This window comes from Carassius auratus, chromosome 20 (genome assembly GCF_003368295.1).
Source record: "Carassius auratus strain Wakin chromosome 20, ASM336829v1, whole genome shotgun sequence".
Taxonomy (NCBI): Eukaryota; Metazoa; Chordata; class Actinopteri; order Cypriniformes; family Cyprinidae; genus Carassius; species Carassius auratus.
This window is the reverse complement of record NC_039262.1, coordinates 25,544,655-25,566,644: the sequence shown is the minus strand read 5'-3', so window position 1 is coordinate 25,566,644 and position 21,990 is coordinate 25,544,655. Positions and strand designations below refer to the sequence as shown.

Here is a 21,990-nt window from a genome sequence, read left to right as displayed (position 1 = left end):
GTTGTGCTTTGTTTAAAAGACATGGGGAACACCATGGCTACATTCAACCACTATTCATAGATGACTTTATAATTCAAACACAGTTCCTGAATTTGAAGTTAAATTCTTAAAACTGTTATCAAGATGGAAACCTTAATAAAGACAACTTGATATCTGTTCTTGGCCATTTGGTTAAACTAACAAAAATGTATCTTTTTTTATCCTAAAATAATATTTCTTTATATTAAAACTTTTATATTTCTACAATCATTTAAGATAGGGTGTAATTTCAAAGCATCTAATTATTTTTTGTGACATTACAAATCCACAAAAATGAGAAAGCCTGTATTATGACTGTTATAAAGGCATCTCCAAAAAACAAAAACTCCCACCGGAGTGTACAAACACTAAATAATACAAGCTGGTTACCAAGTAATACATACTGTTGCTAAGTAATAGCGTTCCACACATTGGTTCTCATGAGCTTCTAAGGCCCACAGCATCCTCATTAGTGGTGGCTGGAGAAATAATGAACCACACAAGGGACACTAGTAAAGGAAAAATTACCTTTCAGATTCAAAAAGCTTCAGGGTTTACCTCCAGCCTGGCCAAGCCTCAGAACAAATCATCATGTTAATGAAGGCGGCACACTACAAAGGCTCAGACGGACACAGCGGTCTCAACTGAGCACTTTTTTTTCCATGACAAACAGATATTACAAATTTATTCTTAAATGCTTGCCATTTTACATTGAGAGGGGAAACATATCCTTTAGCTGGTTGATTGGTTGTTTGTTTTTAATGGCATCTCAGGAACAAGCAATTGGTTAGACGCTGTTCAAATGATATATAAAACAACCTTGTACTGTACAGAAATATCGATAGGGCTACCCCACCTTTCGGCTGATACACTTCTGAGACCTTTCCAATTAGTCAATCAAAAATGAATTGAATTAAAACTGAATGAAATTGACACAAGTCATAACTAGAAAAATGTATATGACCACAAATTCCATGAGGTTTAATAGTATTAATCTCCATGATTTTATTCACTTCCAGTCATGGAAATCACAATTTCAAAATTCACATATAAAATCATGTATTCTTCACAAAGTCTACTTATCAGTTTGGAACATGCGTATCTTTGTAAAATTCCTTTATTTTCACACTGAAAATAATTGAAAACGGAGCAATCGAAAATAAACTAAAATAGAAAATGTTAAACAGAATCACAAAGCCAGGAAAAAACAACACAAACCAAAACATATACAGCACACAAAATCGTATTACATTCATGGCAACAAAAACAGAAGATTGCACACTTTCACCAAATATAGCAGCACCTGACTTGAACAAACTTCTATAACGATCTAAATCCTATAAAAAAAAACATTGTGCAATTAAAGTAGTTCAATGTACAGGCTCTGTAAACTGTCTCATCTGAACAATCTCTGACAGCTAAAACATCCTGCGGTTCGAAGAAAGACCAAACAGATCACAGCTTAATAAGATAGTACTGTAAGAACTTCAAAAGAGGCTTCAGAAAGGTCCTCCACTACACCACAGAGCGATGATCTCCACACACATAAACAGCACTGGGGCGGATACGTCTCTTCGTATTGCCAGGCAGCGGCGGCAGGAACTTGAAGTACTTGGGCATCAGGTCGAGGCAGGCGTCACGGAACTTCTTGATTCTCCAGTAGTAGATGAGAGGATTCAGGGCCGATTTGAGGTAGCAGATCCACAGCAGCCACGTGCTGATCTCAAAAAAGTTCTGCCGGTAGTAGAAGGCGTGACTGAAGGTGGACAGCAGGCTGTAGGTGGCGAACGGCGCCCAGCATGCGGTGAACACTGAGAACAGAATGAGGATGGTGGTGAAGGCACGTGTTTTGAAGCTCATGTCTACATTCATCTGAAAGGGTCTCTGCAGACTCATCAGCCCCAGCTTGCTGGCCTGGCTGAAGCACACCGAGTCAGGGTGGGAGTGGATGCGCAGCGCGTTGTGGCGGAGAGTACTCAAGATGCCCATGAATGTGTACAGCATCACCAGGAATGGTACAAAGAAGAACAGCAGCATAATGAGCATAACGTAAGCATGGTCGCCACGCTCAACCGTGTAGCCGAAAACACACTGCGGTGCTCTGGGGGGATTGTACAGGGCTGGGTGGCCAATGGAGAGTGGGAAAGAAAAGCAGAAAGACAGAGACCATGAGACTGCGATCAACACTTTGGCTCTGCGTGGACTAAGCTTGTCCTGCTTTTGAACAATGATTAGGAAGCGGTCCACACTGATGATCATCAAAATAGCCACTCCCTCCATCAGGAACATCCAGAAGAACATGGCCGAGATGCGGCAAAATGCCTCTCCGAAGATCCAACGCGTGGTCACCATTGTGACTAGCGCAAAGGGCATGTTGAGGACCGCTAGCATCATATCGGCAAAGGCGAGACTGGCCAGCAAGATGTTAATAGCAGAACGCATAGCGGCTCTCTGGTAAACCATGAGGCAGACCACCATGTTTCCGAGGAAGGCCAGCAGCAGCACACAGATGATAACCAGGCCAAAGAACACCTGAATGGGCAGGTTCAGGCCCTGAACAGGGTCCTGCCAAATGGTTGAAGGCGTTACGTATTCTGATAGCGCCCGGAGCTCTAGCGAGCTGTTGACTTTTGCCGAGGAATTCTCCATGGCACTTGTACCTGCCGGCTGGGTCAGCACCTGAGGCGTGAGGTACAGGGTGGCACTAGGCTGCCCTGAAGCCACAGGTGGACTAGTGGAGGAATAAAGCATGCTTCTTTTTGCTTTTACATGGTAAAAAGAGCAAGCTCAGCCTCTCGGACAGGTCACTAGTACACATCTCAGCATGGAGGCAGACCCTGTGGAAGCAGAAAAAATGAGGAATTAGGAAATCAGTCATGCAAGAGTGTCACAGACAATCAAGTTTAACAATCAATCACCTAAATCCCCGAATACACTTTGGTTTGTACCAGGCATACATACAGTGCAAGTTTTCAGTATAGTATCCAGGGCTTCATTTATCAACAGTGTGTAGAAAAGGTTCTATATTTTGTCCTTATATTTATACACATTCATACATTTAGGTACAAGTTGGTAGATCACACACTTTAAGCGAAACTTTGCTTACGTATTCATTACGCACACATCTGTGCATACACAGTGTTGATAAATGAGGGCCCAGATCTTTCAAACCACACATACACTGTACATTTAGCTCACACAGGCACCATCTCTCTCTCTCTTTTTTTTTTTTTTTTGCACTAAATACTACACACACAAGACAGCAAGACTTCTGTACTCTACTGTACAGGAAACAGATGAGATGGTACAAAAACAAAGATTGCCAGATTGGGCGGATCTCTGATTGGGCAGTGTTGAATATGATTTAGGGTTGTGCCGATAGATGACAGTATTGCTTATCGATGATAGTCAGAGATATCACCTGTAGCTGAGGAATTTGACGATAGCAAGACGATCATCACATATCAGGCTAGTATTATTATATAATAAATATTAGGGCTTATTTGTTCAATTATATTTCTTTTTACAAATTTTTACAAGGTTATGAGTATATTGTCGTTCATTGTCTTCTCTTCCGGGCCTGTTGTGAGTGCGTTTCACAATGCTGCTGACGTATGACGCTGCTGACGTGTTTTCTGTTGCGCCCAATAACAAAGATAACATGTCAGCAGTGTCGTACGTCAACAGCGTCACTGCAGTCTTATGAACGCGCTCACAATAAACCCAGAAGAGAAGACAATGCTAAATAAAGTCATCATTTTTGTTATTTTTGGACCAACACATATTTTCAATGCTTCAACAAATTCTAACGGACCCTCTGATGTCACATGGACTACTTTGATGATGTTTTTCTTACCTTTCTGGACATGGACAGTATACCGTACACACAGCTTCAATGGAGGGACTGAGAGCTCTCGGACTAAATCTAAAATATCTTAAACTGTGTTCCGAAGATGAACTGAGGAGTAAGTTATTAATTACATAATTTTCATTTTTGGCTGAACTAACCCTTTAATGCAGAGTTGGATGGTGCTGGTGTTGATGCTAATGAGCCCATACCTTTAGCTATTTTTTATCCACTTTTATCAAGAGCGTGATGATTCATGAGTGACATGTATTTAATGCGATAGCGGATCAGATTTCACACCAATTGCGTCGCTTATTCTGATAACACTGGGCAATTCTCCATCACCACAAAAGTTTGGAAGTCAAAGGCTTGTGTCCTAAATCAACTCCCAAACCTTAACAGTGCAGTAATTGAGGGCACAGTCATTTATAGTGGTATCCGATGTCCACATTTGTCCACTCTGAGGACAGGATAAAAAATTAGTGACTAATATTTCTAAACTTAGATTTGTGTATTTTCCATTTGTTTTCTGTTTGTTTATATATTTATTTGGTAAAGCATTGAAGTATTAAACAAAAAAAAAAAAACATGTTTCTTCCACCCTTGTTATACAGAATAAGAGAATAAAACAAGCATTTTTGCTTATAAATTGCTCACTATGAAAATGCAGTATTTTTATCCATGTTGTACAGGAATAATAAATGCTAACTCTGGAAAAGTTAGGAGAATTCTGATATTAGAATGTGAAACAAAACCAACGTTATCTGCGTTAATATCCCAAACTGTAAGACGTCCATAAACTCTCTAATTCAAATAATGCAAGTTTTGAAACACACACAAAGGTTTTATGAAGTTATAAACTTGTATTTCAGCCTAATGAAAGATTATATGTGCTAATTAGTCTAAACAAAAACAGCAGATGGGCTGAACGGAAATACATATTCACTGTAATATAATATCAATTTCAAAAATGAAAAGTATAATTAAAACTCTGAATAAACAGTTAATTTAACTAAAGCCGGATTGCAGTTGCCAAGCAACATAGGCACATTTATATAGAATAGCCTACATAAAACACAGTTCATTCAATACTAAATTTTGAGTCAGAATATGTTTTCGAATATTACATTCAAAATGTAAAAGGCTAAAATAAAAGTGTCTGGACTTGCTTTTCATTATCCTGATGAATAGCCCTGACTTATAATGTAAATTTGAACTAGAAGACAATAAGAGAGCATACTGTCTTGTCAAAAGGTTCCTCTAGAAAGGCAAAGTCTAAATGTTTTCCAAGGTGCCACTTTGCCCATTTGCAACTAGGCAAAACAATAAGAGAAAAAGGCAATGGTGTTTAGACTCTTTAATGCTAAAGATACTCATCCACCCACATGCAAGCACCCATGCATACTCACACACGTAATTATCTTCACACACACACACACACACACACATATGTTGTCATATGATATAAGTTGTTTTCCTCATAGGAACAAAAAAATGTGGTTTTACCCAGTGCCCCCACAACGTTTGGTTTATCTGGGTTAAGTCACATGACTCAGATTCTAAAGGGGAGCTGTTCTGCAGTGAAAGGAATAGGCTTGTTTCAAAGCACAAGTCTAACTGAAGTGGAAAGCATCTTGTAGACTAATGACTATCAGTGGTACAGTAGAAGCCGAAACCATAGTGACAGCAGAGACAACCTGGTCCTGTCACGTACACTGAATAGTTGTGGATCCTAGCAACAGGAATAAAATGATTAAGTGTCTCTTCATCTACGCTTGGAGAATGTTTCCATCCATTCTGAACCACAATCACGTAGTCCAAGACGGTTTGATGCTTGGGACCTAGAAAATTCCTGCATTTCTTCTATAATCAGACAGAAAAGGTCCGGGCTAGAAGAAGATACTCAATGATGAAGCTCATTGAATTCCAGATACTATGGACCAAAGACTTTCATCTCACATGAACAGGTTAGAAATAGCTATAAGATTCATACAAATCTTACGAGATGAGTTTTGTTGTACTGATATTATATTCATCCAGTGAAAATCTTCCCTGCAATAATTGAATTAAAAAATATTAATTTGTAATTTAAAAATTTAATTATACATTAAATTTTAATATCCAACAGAAAAGATCTGGAATAACCACCTTGCAATTGGATCAACTGATGTAAAATGGAGGAAAGTGCAGAAAACATCCCAATGATATTTATCTTAAATATTGCTTTCAAAACACAATAATTAAATAAGCTGGTGTTTTACCTTGATTCTCTTCTGTGGCTCTTGTGAAATCTATAATGCCGCATCCGTCACATCATCATAGGCTTCGCTTCAGACACACGTCCTTCTCTCGCCAGATGTTCATCACACATCTCTTACCTACAATACGCGTCCATCCGTGAGATATTCGAGTATGAAACCAGGCTGACACGGTTTCGGTTGAAAAAAAAAATAAACGTGTCAAATAAAAATAAAAACATCAGAGTTTGCCGTGTTGGGGATGTAAATCAATCCGAAAACCCCAGTTGCAAAACAGATGTTTAACCTCGTAATAATCTAAAAGAAAAAAAAATCCCTGAGCTTAACATACCTAAAATATAGATGTTTTGTCGAGTGCAAACGCTCATTTTAAAAAGAGAGCAATGCATGATACATTTTGTACCCGCTTCTCCTTTCGCAAATGCATCCCAAACACACCGTGTCGCTCGTGCTGTCCGCTTTCACCGAGTACCGCGTCACTCGAAGTTAGCCAATTACATTTCAGCGCCAGATTTGATTTACACACCGTTAACCAATGAAAATGCAGGAGTCGCCAGCTGGAGTTTTCACCGCGGCCAATCATCGATGTCGATGCAGCTGGGTTTGGTTGCGGGGTGGGAACGAATCTAGCGACCGCGGTAGTACTGCGGTGAGCAGTTAGTTGAAATATAAAACACAATGAAATAAACATAACCAAAGCAGTAAAGCTTTGATATAGCTATCAGATGAATTAAATCTTCTGAAACTGAACTGAACTGAACCCAATGGTTCACTCGAACTACGCACGCTGAGGACATCTGCTGGTCCGAGAGTGTAAATCTGGGACAGACCAAATGGCACGTGTCCCCCATTAAACTAATGCATAATACATCTGAGAATAAATGAGTTTCTCATAACATTGATTACATAATTCATAGTAAACCATAAAAATTAAATCACACAAAATGATTTCAAAACTCATCACACTGCTGATAATAACTGGGAGTGCAAAGAAGTATTGATGAGAAATATTCACGAGCAAAATGACTGCGTGAATAATTATATTCAGTACACTGGATCAAAATGACTAATACATGGGGCAAGTGATTTATTGTCAGTGAAAACAGATGCAACCTGCAGTGTTCACATAAACATAATGCATTTCTGAGCCAGTTTCTTCATATTAAAAATTATAATCCGTACTGATGTTTTACATTAGAAATTGATCTGGCTGACATAAGATTTCCAGTCCAGTAATGTTTACATTACCTTAGCTTAGTTATTACTAAAATACATATGCCATGCTTTAAACGAGACAACAAATGAATAAATAATTATGACAGGCTCTTCAAAAACAAACAATACAAACACACTACAAGCAACATGTCAAAACATTTATTTAGATAGATACTGTGCGTGTTTCAGAGACGGCTCGAGTCTGTATGCGACAGTGTTCATATGTGCTAAGAATCCTTGATCTGTTGAGTCTCCTCTGTTTTTGGTGGAATGATTTTGATGTCAAAGGGGAAAAAGAATTCAGTCAGTGCTTTGGCATCTTTCGGGTCCAGAGAGTACTCCTGTGCCAGCTTCTCTGGAGTCCATGTCTTAGGGAGGCGTTTGTGATTGTTCAGGGCAGTTAAAGCTTCCACAAGCGACAGTCTGCCTTTGGGAACATCAGTGACATCACAGAAACCATAGGGGTCTCCCGGCAGACTGTACTTTAGTGCCCTGCGCGGCGTGTCCTCCTCGACCTTCTTAACCTCGGGACCTGCTTCAGCCTGCAGCACACAGACACAGAGTCAGCCACACCAGCAGAGGGCAGTGCACACCACCTCTTTATTATACTGTAGTTTAAAAGCAACATGCATTAATTAAAAGTAATGCATTACAACATTTTGTTGCCCACTAAAAAAAAAAAAGTAAATAGTTGCATTACTTAGTTACTTAGAAAACTAATGAATTTTGTTATTTTTCCTCATCATCGGAGCATGATTGTTTTTAATATGTAAAAAAAAAATTGATTGCCAAACGTAAAAGTCCTTTCACACCTTTTCACAAAGTGAACTGAATAAGCCTCGAGGCCTTTGCACACTGAGTGCGAAAAAGCAAAATGAATATCGGACGTGATGACGGAATAAAACAACAGATTCCTATGGATGCTTCCACAAAGACCGCAAATATTCACAAAAAGAAGAAGTGATTTTTTTTTTTTTTTTTTACAAGTCCAAAGAATCTTTCCAGTTTGACAAAGTGAAAACATTGGCCGTCCAATAAGATTTGAGCATTACATCACGTGGCCAGAGCAACTGCTATTACCAAGCATCAACCTTCTGCTCTCTCTCACGAAACCAACAACACTGAGTGACTAAAACTGCAATTCATCGACTGGCCGCCTATATATAACAGCTCATTTTTATCAGTTCTTTTGCCTTTGGGTTGTTTTATTTCTCACAGATTTCTGCTCGTGCAAAATCAGATACAGATAAAGTAGCACAGTAAAGATTACATTTATATGAATGCATTAGTGAGAGCAATTGTGTGTGTGAATTATTTCTACATGGCAGCGTCTCTCTTGTAGTAGTCACACTGTGGGATTTAGTTATTAACAAATATATGCTTGAACTTTTCAGTGTCTAAGCTATTTTACTGAGAATGAATCTAAATCAATGAATAGCTCTGGTTAAGCCACAGTAGTAATTCAGACATACTATACATCTGTAGAGTAATATTTTTATATTTTCTATTTGACTAGTTAACTAGTGATCATTCTTACTAAATATTGAGTTGTGACATAATTGAGAGTACAAAATTAACACCCAGCAAGCACCAAATGCAGGTACTTTTCTATGTGGCCTGAACATATCCCAGTACGAAGCGTTTGAAATTGGCCACAAAGGAAACTGAAGTGGGGAAATATGCACGACCCAAGTTGTCTGAAGCACAAGAGCAGTTTGAATGAAAGGCTTTGGAGAGGCTCAGGAGCACGTGGGCGGCCGTGCAGGTGCTGACCGACTGCTTGTGTTGTTTAATGCACTCGAGATATGTTTTCCCCAGCGCATAACCTATTTTACTGTCATAATTCTACACTTTGTAAATGTTATGAATCTAAAGTCAAGTGCACATTTGCATTTTGCAAAAACAAGTGAGTTGCTGTTACTTCAAAGGTGAAACAAAATAATGAATTTTTTCCCCCTAATACACACTGGCCACAATTATTGCACCCTTTTTATTCTATACTTTTTGCAACCTCCGTTTGCTAATCAATTAATGATGATTGGAGAAAACCTCTTCATTGTTGCCCTTATGATGGATATCAAAGCTTTAGCTATTTTCTTTCAGGCAATTTCTATTTTGGGAAGGACAGCTATCTTTTGCCGCAATCAGAAGTACATTCTTTGGTTTGACGATGGATGGAAGTGGTTTAGACCCTGTGCCCTGTGGTTTTCCCTTTCTTTATAACTATGCTGTTGATCCATTTTAAGAAATGTTGCTGTTGGTGAAATTTGAGACAGTTTATTAAAAGGCAACTTAATAAATATGAATGAATGCGTCTTGTTAATAGCCCAGTAGTTGCTGAAGACTTTAATTGGTCTGTAAGTCAAAGATCCTTAAAGTCAAACCTGAGGATCTGGATCTTTAGACTCCACATAAACGTCCTTGAGCATCGACAGCAGTGGATCATTCTTCAGGTGAACCTCTCCTGACAGAGAAACACAGATCATGCATATAGTGTGTAACAGTGCAGTTTTATTTTTGGACAGAATTCATTGCACATGCTCTTTATATGGGTCTGGGTTTTGGCACAGCTATCTATGAATGTGCATCAGACTGCGACCTTTCAATGAAAGCATGGAAAACAAGTTTAAAATCAATGTGTCATACATGGCCTCACTGTGAACAAAACAGTAAAGTAGATGAACAATATGAAAAGACAAGAATACAAACTTCATTATGATATACAGTGTGCTTATAGTGTGTCCTTGTCGAATAAACCAGTTGCTGTCATATTGTTTTACAGCAATGACAGTCTTCACTTAGATAGAATGTTTTATAAAAGCATGATCAATTTATTTTCATTACTATTAATAATAGTTCAGATATTTCGTCTCGATATTCAAGGACAAATAGAAAGGGAACACCTGAGGGGCTGTCACTGTATGACAATCATTAAGATTTGTTGTCACTGTATTAACTTTATTCAGACCCCTTTATTAGAAGGAGGTGTTCACATATTTATATTTGTGCAAAGCAGGTTCATTAACACTATCATATAAACATAATTCGCGTTAAATGTGAAGTTAAAGAACGATTCTCTCTGGCAGTCTACGAGCGGATATTTAATCTCCCCTCATCGCTGTAATAAACCATATTCACAAGTCATATTTCTTCTAAAAGACACGAGGTTTGATCCTTCACCCCAGAAGGATCTTGACTGTCTACTGTCAGTAATCTAGCCGGCTCTAACCCGCCTCTCACCCGGGAGCTCTTCTCCTGGACTTCTGCTGGATGGATGTCGAGGTGCTGCTGTAGGTTTTGTTTTGCTTATTTCTCGTTGAGCTCGGTTCTCTAGATTAAAGTTTCTGATCAGGCGTGTTACTCTTGAGCCCATGTTTGAAATCGCTACACAGAGGACGTTCCTCTTCTTCTGTTAAAGGTGCTAAAAGGCATTGGCCGCTCTTTACTGCCCCCGACTGGCCGCTACCCCGGTCAACACAAAGATTTGTTTATTTGTTTCTTAAAGCTGCAGATAGGCGTGTTCTTGCGGAAGAACATTGTAGCCGGATCTACTTTTTTCTGTTTATAGGTGCGTTCAAATTCTATGACGTTTATTAGTATGAATATTGCGAGTGGTGCATAACTGAAAATTCCAAACAGAAAAAGTGCACTTTAAATACCAGGGTGATGCACTTAACCAAGAAAATGAACTGTGAATGTTGGACAAATCATGCACTCAACTGTCGCAGCTTTAATTGCGTAGGGAAGGGGGAGGGTCTATCAGATTCCGATTATGAATGACAAAATAACCTTATATAATTCATACACTAGAGTACATACAGTAGTGCATAAGTAGGCCCCTACACTTTGTATAAGTGCATATTGTATAGTGAAGGGCTGCCAACTTTTGAGTTCAGCTAAGAGTGAGATTTTGGGGGGCGGGGCTTTAGTTATGAGGAGGGGCTTATGGAGGGGCGTGGCTTGGTGTGGGACAAATATGCAAACACAAAATCCTTGCCTTAGCCGAAGTGTATTAACTATATATTGATTGTCAAAGTATTTGGTATCTGTAGAGAATTTCTTGGGAGATTTACATAACATTTAATTTTCACAAACATTTTACAGAAATAGGATTAACATGTGATTAACAATTATTATTATTAATAGTGTTCCTGTAGCTCAATTGTTAGAGCACTGCGCTATCAAGTGCAAGGTTGGGGGTTTGATTCCCCGGGAACACATGATAGGTAAAAATTGATAGCCTTTGTAAGTCACTTTGGATAAAAGCTTCTGCTAAATGTTTAAATTTAATTTTAATTTATTATTAACAATATTAACACTAACAATATATATAATATATGTTTGTGTAGTGTATATTTACTATGTCTATATAAATACACACACATACATTTATATATTTAAGAAAAATGTATGCTATGTTTATATATAAAATTTATCTGTAATATAAATAATATAAATATATAGACTAGATGTAAATACATGTAAATATTTTCTAAATATATACTGTATGTATGTGTATTCATATATACATAATAAATATACAACCAATAAGACAGAATGGAAAAGACATATTGTTTGGATAATTACCGAATTAACTACTAGATATCACTCTGGTCTTGAGACAGAAAAACAATGAATGTTTAGATGATGAATATGAAACAATTCGTTACAATACCCAATATCAAAGTGTCAGACCTGGTGCTTGACGAAAAATGTAGAGTACTTTTGGTAATCATGTATGTATAGTCAAGTTTTAGTTTCACACATGCAGATGATTTTCACATTAACAGTTTCTCTGAATTCTTTGTTTGTTTAAAAAAAAAAAAAAAAACGTAAGTTTTTATTGTATATGTGTCATCTAAAAAGCACATAGACAACAACAACAACAACAAAAATAAATAAATAAAAGCATGGTTCTTTAAATGTTCTTTACACGTAGGCTAGTAACAGTTCTATTTAAAACCATACGTGACCCTGGACCACAAAACCAGTCATAAGGGTCAATTTTTCTTTTTTGAAATTGATATTTATATATCATCTAAATGAAACAGAACAAATAAGCTTTCCATTGATGTTAATAATATAGGACAATATCTGGCCGAGATACAACTATTGAAAATCTGGAATCTTAATGATGCATATTACTACTAAAAAAATAATAATAACTAAATTTTTCTGAATTTACAGTAGGAAATTTACAAAATATCTTCATGGAACATGATCTTTACTTAATATCCTAATGATTTTTGTCATAAAAGAAAAATCAATGATTTTGATCCAGACAATATATTGTTGGCTTTTGCTACAAATATAACCCAGTGACGTTTTTTTGTGGTTCAGGGTCACATATTATTGTCCAGAAGAACTGCTTTCTGTGGAAACGGTTCTTTGTGTTAAGATATGAGGATTCTTAATTACCTTTATGTATTTTTTCAAATCTGTAACTAAAAGCAGCTCATTACTGAATTCCTGGAGCTCAGCTATGCTGTCACACACTCTCAACAGGTAAATGATGTCTTACAATGATTAGAAATTGAACTGAATTGTAACTGATTATAACACGTAACTTAACGACAACTGATTTCCTATTAGTTCTGCTCATTGGAGGATATTAAATATAGAATCCATTTTGTTAAAGTTTTAAATGATTACTTGGGCATGCCAGGTCACATCACACTATCACTTTTTACTTTTAACATTGTGAAAGCTACTCTAGGCTTTCATAAACATAACTGTTTTAAACAAATGGAAGAGACACAAATCTAAACATATTTTTGTATATTTCTGCCCAAATGTTGTCACACCCCATGTCCTCATCGTCTGCAGAAAGAAACTGACATCAAAGAGGACTGAAGATATTTTACTGGAGTTTGATTGCATTGTCTCAATTGCATATATTTTGGATTTCATTTTTCTATATATTTATTCATGTTCAGTGTCAGTTAGCATTTATTTATTCAGCTGAAAACTGTGTTAGAGCAATGTCATTTTTTGCTACTAATTCCTATGCCATCTTATTTACATTGCTTAGCCATTCAGATTACATTACCCTAATAGAAGCAAAAATATATTATAAGGGAACTTTACTTGCTATATAGTGTGAATGCTGCCACCGGTTAAAATAAGCAGAGAAATAAATATGCAGCTTGAAACCAACTCAGCTTTTATATAGGGATTTAATTGGTAATAAGAAAGACGAGTAAAGCTTGTAAAGAGTGTAAAATATTGTATTTTTTATTTCCAAATGGGAAATGTTAACAAAATGGCAAGTTAAAAAAATGGGAATGGTAATTTTAGGTGCTTACTGACACTTAGAATCCTGTCAAAGCAAGTGAAATGCAGGAGAGGGGTTTAAAGACGTCCTGATGAGCACTGGACAAACCAACAAGGGACATGGTACTTTTGAGTGTTCCCTTGATCCGAATCCAAACAGTTCCATATAGACTTATGCTAGATTAAATAAAATACATGGAAAAAATACATTTGAAAAGAGTCCTAACATAATAAACATCACATGAGAATAGAGAGCAGCTCTGGAGGTCTGATTGAATGAGGCTGTGTCCGAAACCAAAGACATCTGCTTTGTTCACTCAGTCAGTGACTTGACAAACCACATTTCTCAAAATATGTTTCAGACTGGCAGTCATGTCCAAATATCACAAACAAATTCAAGAGCGTATCCTCAGCAGGAAAAATTACTTAGACCTAAACAGTAGTAGTACCTTAATGCCTGATAAAGCAGTGTTTGTGAGCGCTGTGCTGCTTTGTGTGCAGGATGTTTTCATTCACTCAGAGCCGTGTTACACACTGCAAGAAAGGGCATTTTCAAAACATCCATAATAGGGGCACTTTAAAGGTAAATACTTTGAGATACTAAAACACGGGTAGATAAGGTACAATGCTGTTCTTTTGAGGGTACAGCCCCAGTGACATGCTGTTGTTCTTCAAAAAAGGTAAAAAATAAAATAAAGAAAAATTAACTTTTTTTCTGACAATAGCCTACATAATTTAGCTAACTTTACCTCTGACTTAGCAAGATTCACTTTAAACGTTCTATTAACTACTGTCAACTACTGTCATGGAGGAGCAAACGTTTGAAGAGAATCTTGCTAAAAGATTCTGAAAGAGAAAACTGATAGTAGAAAGAGTTTCTCAAATGTTTCCTGGCAGTAACTCGAATTAAATGTACTACAGTAGCTACAGTACATCCAGAAACACATACATGTAAAGTATGTTTCCATGCCTAGAAAACAGGATGTTGGATTTGAATATTGGATTCAAACATTCTTGGTAACTTACCTCATACTTGCATTCAGTATTTTAAAGGAAGTTAAACAGGCCAAAAAAACAAGCAAACAAAAAACATCTATCAGAAATAGCTGGAAAACTAAATGATGCATTTTCTCTTTAACATTTTGCTAGAAGTACAAAAATGGGTAAAATAACTCTTTGCTACATTGGGTTAACGTCTAATCATTTGGAGAGGGTGTCAATTCAATTTAGTATCTTAAGTAATATAAAACAAATAAAAAAAAAAATTAAAGAAATTTTGAGAAACCAACTTCCTCTGCAGGTTCTAGTGGATATTTTAAAACCACTAGAATAATAAAGACTGCATTTTTATTCCTCCATTTGGAACATGACCTCGCCAGCAAAGCAGAAAATGAATAAACCACATACATTCTCAAATTCAACACTTGTTTTATGCACGGACACACGCCTAAACCCTTCACAGATGTCCAAAACTGCTTCTTTGCAAAGCAACACAAAAAATGAGTGGGGATTACGAAACAAAAAACCTGAATGAAAACAAACTAGACCTTAAACAGGCTTCTCATATTTACACTGAATACAGGCATCATTTCATATCATTATAATGGGTACGGCCACGACTCAGAACAAAAGCCTTTCCACCCACAATTCCTCCTGTTCGCCTCCCCAGCTCGCTCGTGTGTACACCCCTCAAGTTGAAAGTCTGTGCAATCAGTTCAGTCTTCAGTCGACTCGTGTGTGTGTGTGTGTGTGTGTGTGTGTGGAGCCGCAGGGGAGTAACAAAGGCTTAGGTGAACTCATGAAGCTGTACATGCCTCCGGTCTGGAGGGAGTCCAGGCCACTTGAGACGGCCCGGGGAGGATGAGCCCAGGAGGCTGGGTTTAGAGGTTGTCTCCGGGCTGATATTGAGGTTCGGTTGCGGTGAAGTAATCCTCGAGGAAGGCTTGCAGGTACTCGAAGGTGGGCCGCTCTTCCGCGTCCTTCTTCCAGCACTGAACCATCAGCTCGTGAAGGGAGCTCGGACAGTCCTGGGGACTCGGCATCCGGTAGCCTCGCTCCACTTGTTCCAGTACCTCTCTGTTATTCATCCCTAGCAAAAATGACACGAGACTCTTAGCACAACAATACTGTCAGTATGATCATCTGAGAGATTTTACGGATGCCACCTAGGAAGATAAAGCTATAAAGGAGTTTACTTTAAGCTGGCTCTCGAGGTACACCGTCCAAATTTGATCAAACTCATTTGCCTGTAACTATTTAGTAACGCTAAAGAACTTGATTAGCTTGTTCCTGTTCTTCAATTGGATTAGGGCTGCAGCTGAACTTGTGTACACATAATAAATATAAAACACATCACAAACAATAATCTGTCTTCATTTGGAAATCTAAGGGTTTCGGGATTTCTCCTCACTATTTGGTACATGTGGTCATTTTTACTTGTTTGCAGACTTAAATTTACAGTAACATAGAATTATATTTAAGTATACTGAAGTTTAATGTTTTGATAGTGTGTGACAAGTTTTGGTAATAAAATAAAATGTTTCCTTTTTTTTTTTATTTGCAGAAGAATACATATTAAAAGTCTGCACTAATCGTGCTTATTGACTAGAATAACTAATGCACGTGTTCATTGAACAGTACTTTTTACTTTTTACCAGTACTTTTGTAATTTTACTTGAATAAATAACATTTTATCGGAGTGATATTTTACAAGGGACTCTGTACTCTTACTTGATTTGTGTACTTGGTCCACCACTGACACTGAAGACATGCATATGGACATCTATCCATCTTAAGACCATTTAACCATTTAAAGCTGTGTCCTTTCCATGCCATTAGTGGCACCAAATACAACTGATAGCATTTTAAATAAATGTTAATTTGAAATAAAATCTATTCTCAAACACTCCCTCATCTTGCATTAGTAGTTTGAGCCAGCATTGCTATGGTGAGCTAGTTGGGATGCTCAAATAAACAGAGCATGACCTTTATCTCCAAGTCCCATCTTGTTACCAAGATGTTTTCAGAACGATTTATTTTCACAGAGACATTGAAAAGACGTCAGTTTTGAACCAGAAACACATACATAAAAGAGATCAATAGATTTTGCGACAATGACTGGGGAGATAAGAACAGACTATCAATCTGTCAATCAAACCAGACAATATCACTGCGTTTGAAGCTTTGTGAGGGCTTAATCAGACCTGCTTCTAAATACAAGGGATCTTGGAACAGAAGTGCACTTCTGAAGCCAGAAGATTACTCATCATCATGAGGGACATGACCACATTTCAACAGGACTGAGAGAGAAACGCCTGCAAACATCTGTGGATAATGCAATACTGCGTTGACACAATGGCATCTCCCACTCCGCCTTACATTCCAGCCAAGATCACTGGATTTATTTTCTAGAATTTGTAAAGATCTACAGTAATTCATCATCTATCAGAGTTTCAGCATCTAATCTTTTAAGAGTATGAGAGAAATTTTGAAAGGTGTGGAAACTGCGGAGTTTGAAATAAAATGGAAAAATAAAGTCTGAGACTCGGCATGCCTCTCAGAAATTGGTTTATGTAACAGCAAAGAAGGTTTTTGAAGGTCACATTAGTTCTGACATGATCTCTTCGAGAGATTATATTCAAGGCAATGTTAATGTGTTTGGGTTTTGGTGGAATAGATCTGCTTCTCTGCTGCAGCAGAACAAGTACCAAGACCTTCTACTGCCAGTACATCTACAAAATGCTGCTGTGAGCATGTAAGAAATACTGCTGCTGCACGTAAATATGAATAAACAACGTAGCTGGTCTATACAGGTGGAGCTGGGGAAGGAGGAGGGTTTCTTAAGTGTGCTATGGAAAAAACTGGCCAAGTATTTGAATGTTAACCAGCAAGCTCATTGGCTGCTGATGAAACAAAAACCATAATAATGAATAATGAATATGTCAAACTGAGTTAATCAGTCAACCCATCATCTAGAGTTTTTTATATTAATTTTGCAATACTTCTAGGGATGACCCAGAGCACCAGTTTTAGAATGTACCTGGATATGGAACTCTGCCTTTAGTGACCAGCTCCGTGAGCAGGATTCCAAAAGACCAGACATCAGATTTAATGGTGAACTTCCCATACAGAGCCGCTTCAGGAGCCGTCCACTTGATAGGGAACTTTGCCCCTGAGATACAGACACAGGAGAAAGAAAGATAGGTGCTAAAATAAACATGCACTGCAATATCTCTTCTTAAGGTCAGCAATCAACTATTAAAACTTTGAAATCATGAAATCAAAATAAACTTATTGTTTACATCTTTCACATGGACAGAAGAATAAGAGACAGGAAATAATTAGAAACTAGAGACCGGGAAAGGTCCTTAAGGTCTGCAAGGACGCAGCTAAACTACACAATATATGTTGGAGCGGTGTGTTGTCTTATTTTGTTTAATTCATCAGATCACAATATTCTAAAACTATGTAAAATACATATAGTCAATCTTTCACCAAGATTGAATTAATCTACTGCTCTTTTGAAACAACTTTTCTTTTCTGCTGATGTAAACTGTGTTTACAGATAATAACAGTTCACTCTTCACAATCCAATCAAATCTCATTTCCACGTCAAATGTGACTTCTTTGCTGTATAAGATTAATTAATCTGTAAATCAATTTGCTTTCAGAAATGGCGGATTTCGGCACAAACAATGCAGGCAGTTTGGTGGCACAACTTTGTGTGTGATGAACATTTCATATTCAAGACAGTTTCATGGGATCGTGCCAGATCTTCCTTTTTCTTGGCCGCTTTATTGAAAATAAATTGTGACATTTCAGGTAACTTTTCTAAAAGGCTTGCTGTCCTCTTCTATCCAATTCTGGAATCGGAATTGATTTTCGATTGCCAACCCCACACTGGTCACAATTCTACTTCTGATGAACATGATGAAAGACTTTTTCTTCAGGATGGGGGTGGGGGGCAACAGCATCCTAAACAATACATACATGTATGTGTCCAGATGGTGTGTTTCTTACCCTGTCGGGCAGTGTACTCATTGTCCTCAATGAGTCTGGCCAGGCCAAAGTCAGCGATCTTGCAAGCCAGGCTATCGCCAACCAGAATGTTAGCAGAGCGCAAATCTCTGTGAATGTAGTTCATTCGCTCGATGTAGGCCATACCTCCAGCCACCTGAAAACACAAACACTTACTCTGAAATCTGCTGAGCGAAGCCTAGTGCTGACGTTACGTGAGGTCAAACTAAGAAATATTGCATTATGATTGTTACAGTGCTGACGCAGCATTATAGGGTACCTACATATAATAAAACAATATAATATAACTTCATACACATCATTCTTTTCAGACGGAGTGATTAAAGCAGGGTTATTTCATCCTTTATTTGTTACATCATTGATTTACAGTTGCCCCAAAAGCTATTTTAAGTCCCATACCTATTATTATCTGTCTTTGAAATAAATGGTTGCTTGCTGTTTTTAAGTGTGGCTGTAGTATCTAACTATTTTTGGGACCACAGTAGATCAGGTTTAAATGAAGTGGCTGTACCTGGGCAGCCATGTCGACGAGGTTGGGCAGCTTGAGTGCCCGTCCCTCCTCACCCTTCAGAAAATCTAGAAGACTTCCTAAAACGTAGAACATGCACATGTTAGCTTCAGGAAAACAAGGAACATGCTGCTACTGTATAAGCATGTGTACACACATACACTCCTTAAAATAAAGGTGCTTCACGATTCCATAGAAAACCCTTTTTTTGGCTAAATGGTTCCATGAAGAATCTGGGAGAACCTTTCTGTTCTCCAGAAGAAGGTTTTTCAGGTTATAAAAGGTAAGAAAAAGATCGATCTGTAAAGAACCTTTGACTGAATTGTTCTTTGTGGACCAAAATGTTATTTCTATTGCATCTCTGTGAAGTACCTTTTAAGCACCTTTATCTTTAAGAATGTATCTGCGTAATCTTCAATAAAGTGTATGCAAAATTAATTCATATTTAAAACAGCCAAGTACACTGATTAGAGAATTTACTTTGAACTTTGTCCAGGTTTTAATGCACAATAAACAAAACAAACAAAAACACATTTAAATAAATGGACATTGATTTAAATGTTTGGGGACTACTGTTTTACTTATAATATTGTTACTTCTAAGAGAGGGTGGATTATGGCCTTGTTTTAATTTATTTTTCATTGGCGAATAACATACGGAACTTAGGGAAGTCGTGGCTTAATGGTTAGAGAGCCGGACTCCTAATCGAAAGGTTGTGAGTTCGAGACTCGGGCTGGCAGGAATTGTGGGTGGGGGGAGTGCATGTACAGCTCTCTCTCCACCTTCAATACCACGACTGAGGTGCCCTTGAGCAAGGCATCGAACCCCCAACTGCTCCCGGGCGCCGCAGCATAAATGACTGCCCACTGCTCCGGGTGTGTGTTCACGGTGTGTGTGTGTGTTCACTGCTCTGTGTGTGTGCACTTCAGATGGGTTAAATGCAGAGCACGAATTCTGAGTATGGGTCACCATACTTGGCTGAATGTCACGTCACTTTATACAGTATGTGTGGAGTTCAGGAATTTTTCCATCAAATGTCCATTAGGTTTTCTAGCAGTATTAGGTTAAATGTCTGCTCCCTCCATTACAGCTCTTCAAATTCAATTTAAGGTTAGAACATCAACCTTCAATCCCTATTTATCTTCAATTGGATTTTTTCACATTCAGTCAGGCCTACAAAACCCATCAGTGTTGCTAAAATAGATACAATATGTCTGTCCTCAAGTTAACCCACTCTTCACTTTTACAATGAGAACGACGGCTGACCTTTTCCCATGTACTCAGTGACGATGTAGATGGGCTCCTCAGAAACGACGGCGTAGAGCTGCACTAGTTTATCATGGCGTAATTTCTTCATGATCTGCGCTTCCTCCAGGAAGGACTCTGGAGACATGGTTCCCGGCTTGAGGGTCTTCACAGCCACTTTAGTGTTGCCATTCCATGTGCCTGACAGAAACCACACAGCAGAGAGTCAAAGGCAATGCACAAAGCTCCAAGAGGATCATGCCACAAAATGACTTTCATGCACACCAAAAAAAGTTCATGCAAAATTAATTTGGAATTAAAGCAGCCATTATCACACAAGTACACTGATGGGGAATTCAATATGAATGAATTGTGCCCATTTAAAGCATTGTTTATTTCTATTCACTTTCTATATGGTTTTAGCCCTCTTAAATTAGGAATTGTGCAGATCAATGCAAATTTGTGCTGAATGCAATTTGTTAAAAGTGTGCTTGACTGCATGGCTTCTTATGCAATCTTAAGTATGTTATTTTTAGTATACATAGATATTTTTACATTGCAACTAATTTTTTTTTGTGTGTGATCTACATTATACTTGTGATTTGTGGCTGTTTTTCTGCAGGATATAGTAGGACATTTCAACAGATAGAAATTGTTAAATAAAAAAAACCTTCACAGCACTGGAATCTGCTTGCCTTTAAAGGACACTGCAATGGTGGATATTTTGACAATTTGAAGTTCGTAACTTATTGGGTATTAAAATACCTTCTGGAATCCTAGATTATTAAAGGGGGGGGGGGGGGGGGGGGTGAAAAGCTATTGGGACAAAGTTTCAAAAATTAAGTTGTACGCTTGAAGGAGTATTTCTGTTCCAAAAATACTCCTTCTGGTTTGTCACAAGTTTCTGAAAGTTTTTTTCGAGTATGGCTCTGTGTGACGTTAGATGGAGCGGAATTTCCTTATATGTGTCCTGACGCACTTTTGCCGGAAGAGCGTGCGCTCCCGTATAGCAGAGCACTGAGAGCACAACAGACTTCACTGATCAGAGCGAGAGCCCAAATTGTCACAAAAGAAGTGTGTTTTTGGTTGCGAGGGCAAGACAACCCTGCACAGATTACCAAAAAAAAAAAAAAAACAGCATTAAGGGACCAGTGGATGGAGTTTATTTTTACATCAACGGAGTTGTGCAAGTGTTTGTGTTTGTTCCCCTGCATTAAAAAGATGCTTGTTTTACAAACAAGGCCCAGTTTGACGCTGGATTTGCACATCGTTTATTTCTTAAGGGTAATGCAGTCCCAACGAAAAAGGGTCACGATCGTGTGTTGGAACCGCAGGCGGTGAGTAAAACTGCTTCAAATATCTCTGTGTTGTTAACTTAGCTATCGGCGCGTAAGCACATCAAGTAAACAACATGCGATGTTGTCATCAAACTGCACTTTCCACATGTACAGCTTAAAAAAAAAAAAAAAAAAAAAAAAAAGACGACATAAAGTGGAACGTCATTTTCCAAAACCGCTAAGCAAATATATACAGTTTCAGTACATACCACATAGAGACGTCGTTGCTGATGCTGCTCTTGTTAAATTTCA

The 21,990-nt window shown here is 38.0% G+C and overlaps 3 protein-coding genes across 5 annotated transcripts in view; all 3 read right to left on the bottom strand.

Moving 5' to 3' along the window:
* Nucleotides 1-993: 993 nt before the first annotated feature.
* On the bottom strand, nt 994-6,576 carry gpr63 (G protein-coupled receptor 63). Its single transcript, XM_026291625.1, has 2 exons — nt 6,127-6,576; nt 994-2,855 (listed from the first exon to the last, which is right to left on the bottom strand). The coding sequence occupies exon 2, from the start codon at nt 2,767-2,769 to the stop codon at nt 1,534-1,536; it is 1,236 nt and encodes a 411-aa protein (XP_026147410.1). The 5' UTR covers nt 2,770-2,855; nt 6,127-6,576; the 3' UTR covers nt 994-1,533.
* A 619-nt stretch (nt 6,577-7,195) lies between these two features.
* ndufaf4 (NADH:ubiquinone oxidoreductase complex assembly factor 4) lies at nt 7,196-10,777 on the bottom strand. Its single transcript, XM_026291623.1, has 3 exons — nt 10,579-10,777; nt 9,723-9,802; nt 7,196-7,880 (listed from the first exon to the last, which is right to left on the bottom strand). The coding sequence occupies exons 1-3, from the start codon at nt 10,709-10,711 to the stop codon at nt 7,566-7,568; spliced, it is 528 nt and encodes a 175-aa protein (XP_026147408.1). The 5' UTR covers nt 10,712-10,777; the 3' UTR covers nt 7,196-7,565.
* Nucleotides 10,778-13,549: 2,772 nt separating this feature from the next.
* The window catches only part of fynb (FYN proto-oncogene, Src family tyrosine kinase b), a 50,746-nt gene continuing 42,305 nt past the window's right edge, over nt 13,550-21,990 (bottom strand). For all 3 annotated transcript variants that reach the window (XM_026291621.1, XM_026291620.1, XM_026291622.1), the window contains 5 exons: nt 20,423-20,602; nt 19,160-19,236; nt 18,631-18,784; nt 17,651-17,782; nt 13,550-15,700 (listed from right to left, as the gene is read on the bottom strand). In XM_026291621.1, the coding sequence (XP_026147406.1) occupies nt 15,492-15,700; nt 17,651-17,782; nt 18,631-18,784; nt 19,160-19,236; nt 20,423-20,602 (752 nt within the window). In that variant the 3' untranslated portion in view covers nt 13,550-15,491. The remainder of the gene's footprint in view (nt 15,701-17,650; nt 17,783-18,630; nt 18,785-19,159; nt 19,237-20,422; nt 20,603-21,990) is intronic.

Excerpts from the sequence above, each read along its gene's own strand:
- ndufaf4 (XM_026291623.1), bottom strand. The coding sequence starts at position 10,711 with ATGGGCTCAAGAGTAACACGCCTGATCAGAAACTTTAATCTAGAGAAC. Across the intron at positions 9,803-10,578 it reads TCCAGGAGAAGAGCTCCCGG|GAGAGGTTCACCTGAAGAAT; the intron begins GTGAGAGGCGGG and ends TTTCTCTGTCAG. Across the intron at positions 7,881-9,722 it reads CTAAAGATCCAGATCCTCAG|GCTGAAGCAGGTCCCGAGGT; the intron begins GTTTGACTTTAA and ends TGTGTGCTGCAG.
- gpr63 (XM_026291625.1), bottom strand. The coding sequence starts at position 2,769 with ATGCTTTATTCCTCCACTAGTCCACCTGTGGCTTCAGGGCAGCCTAGT.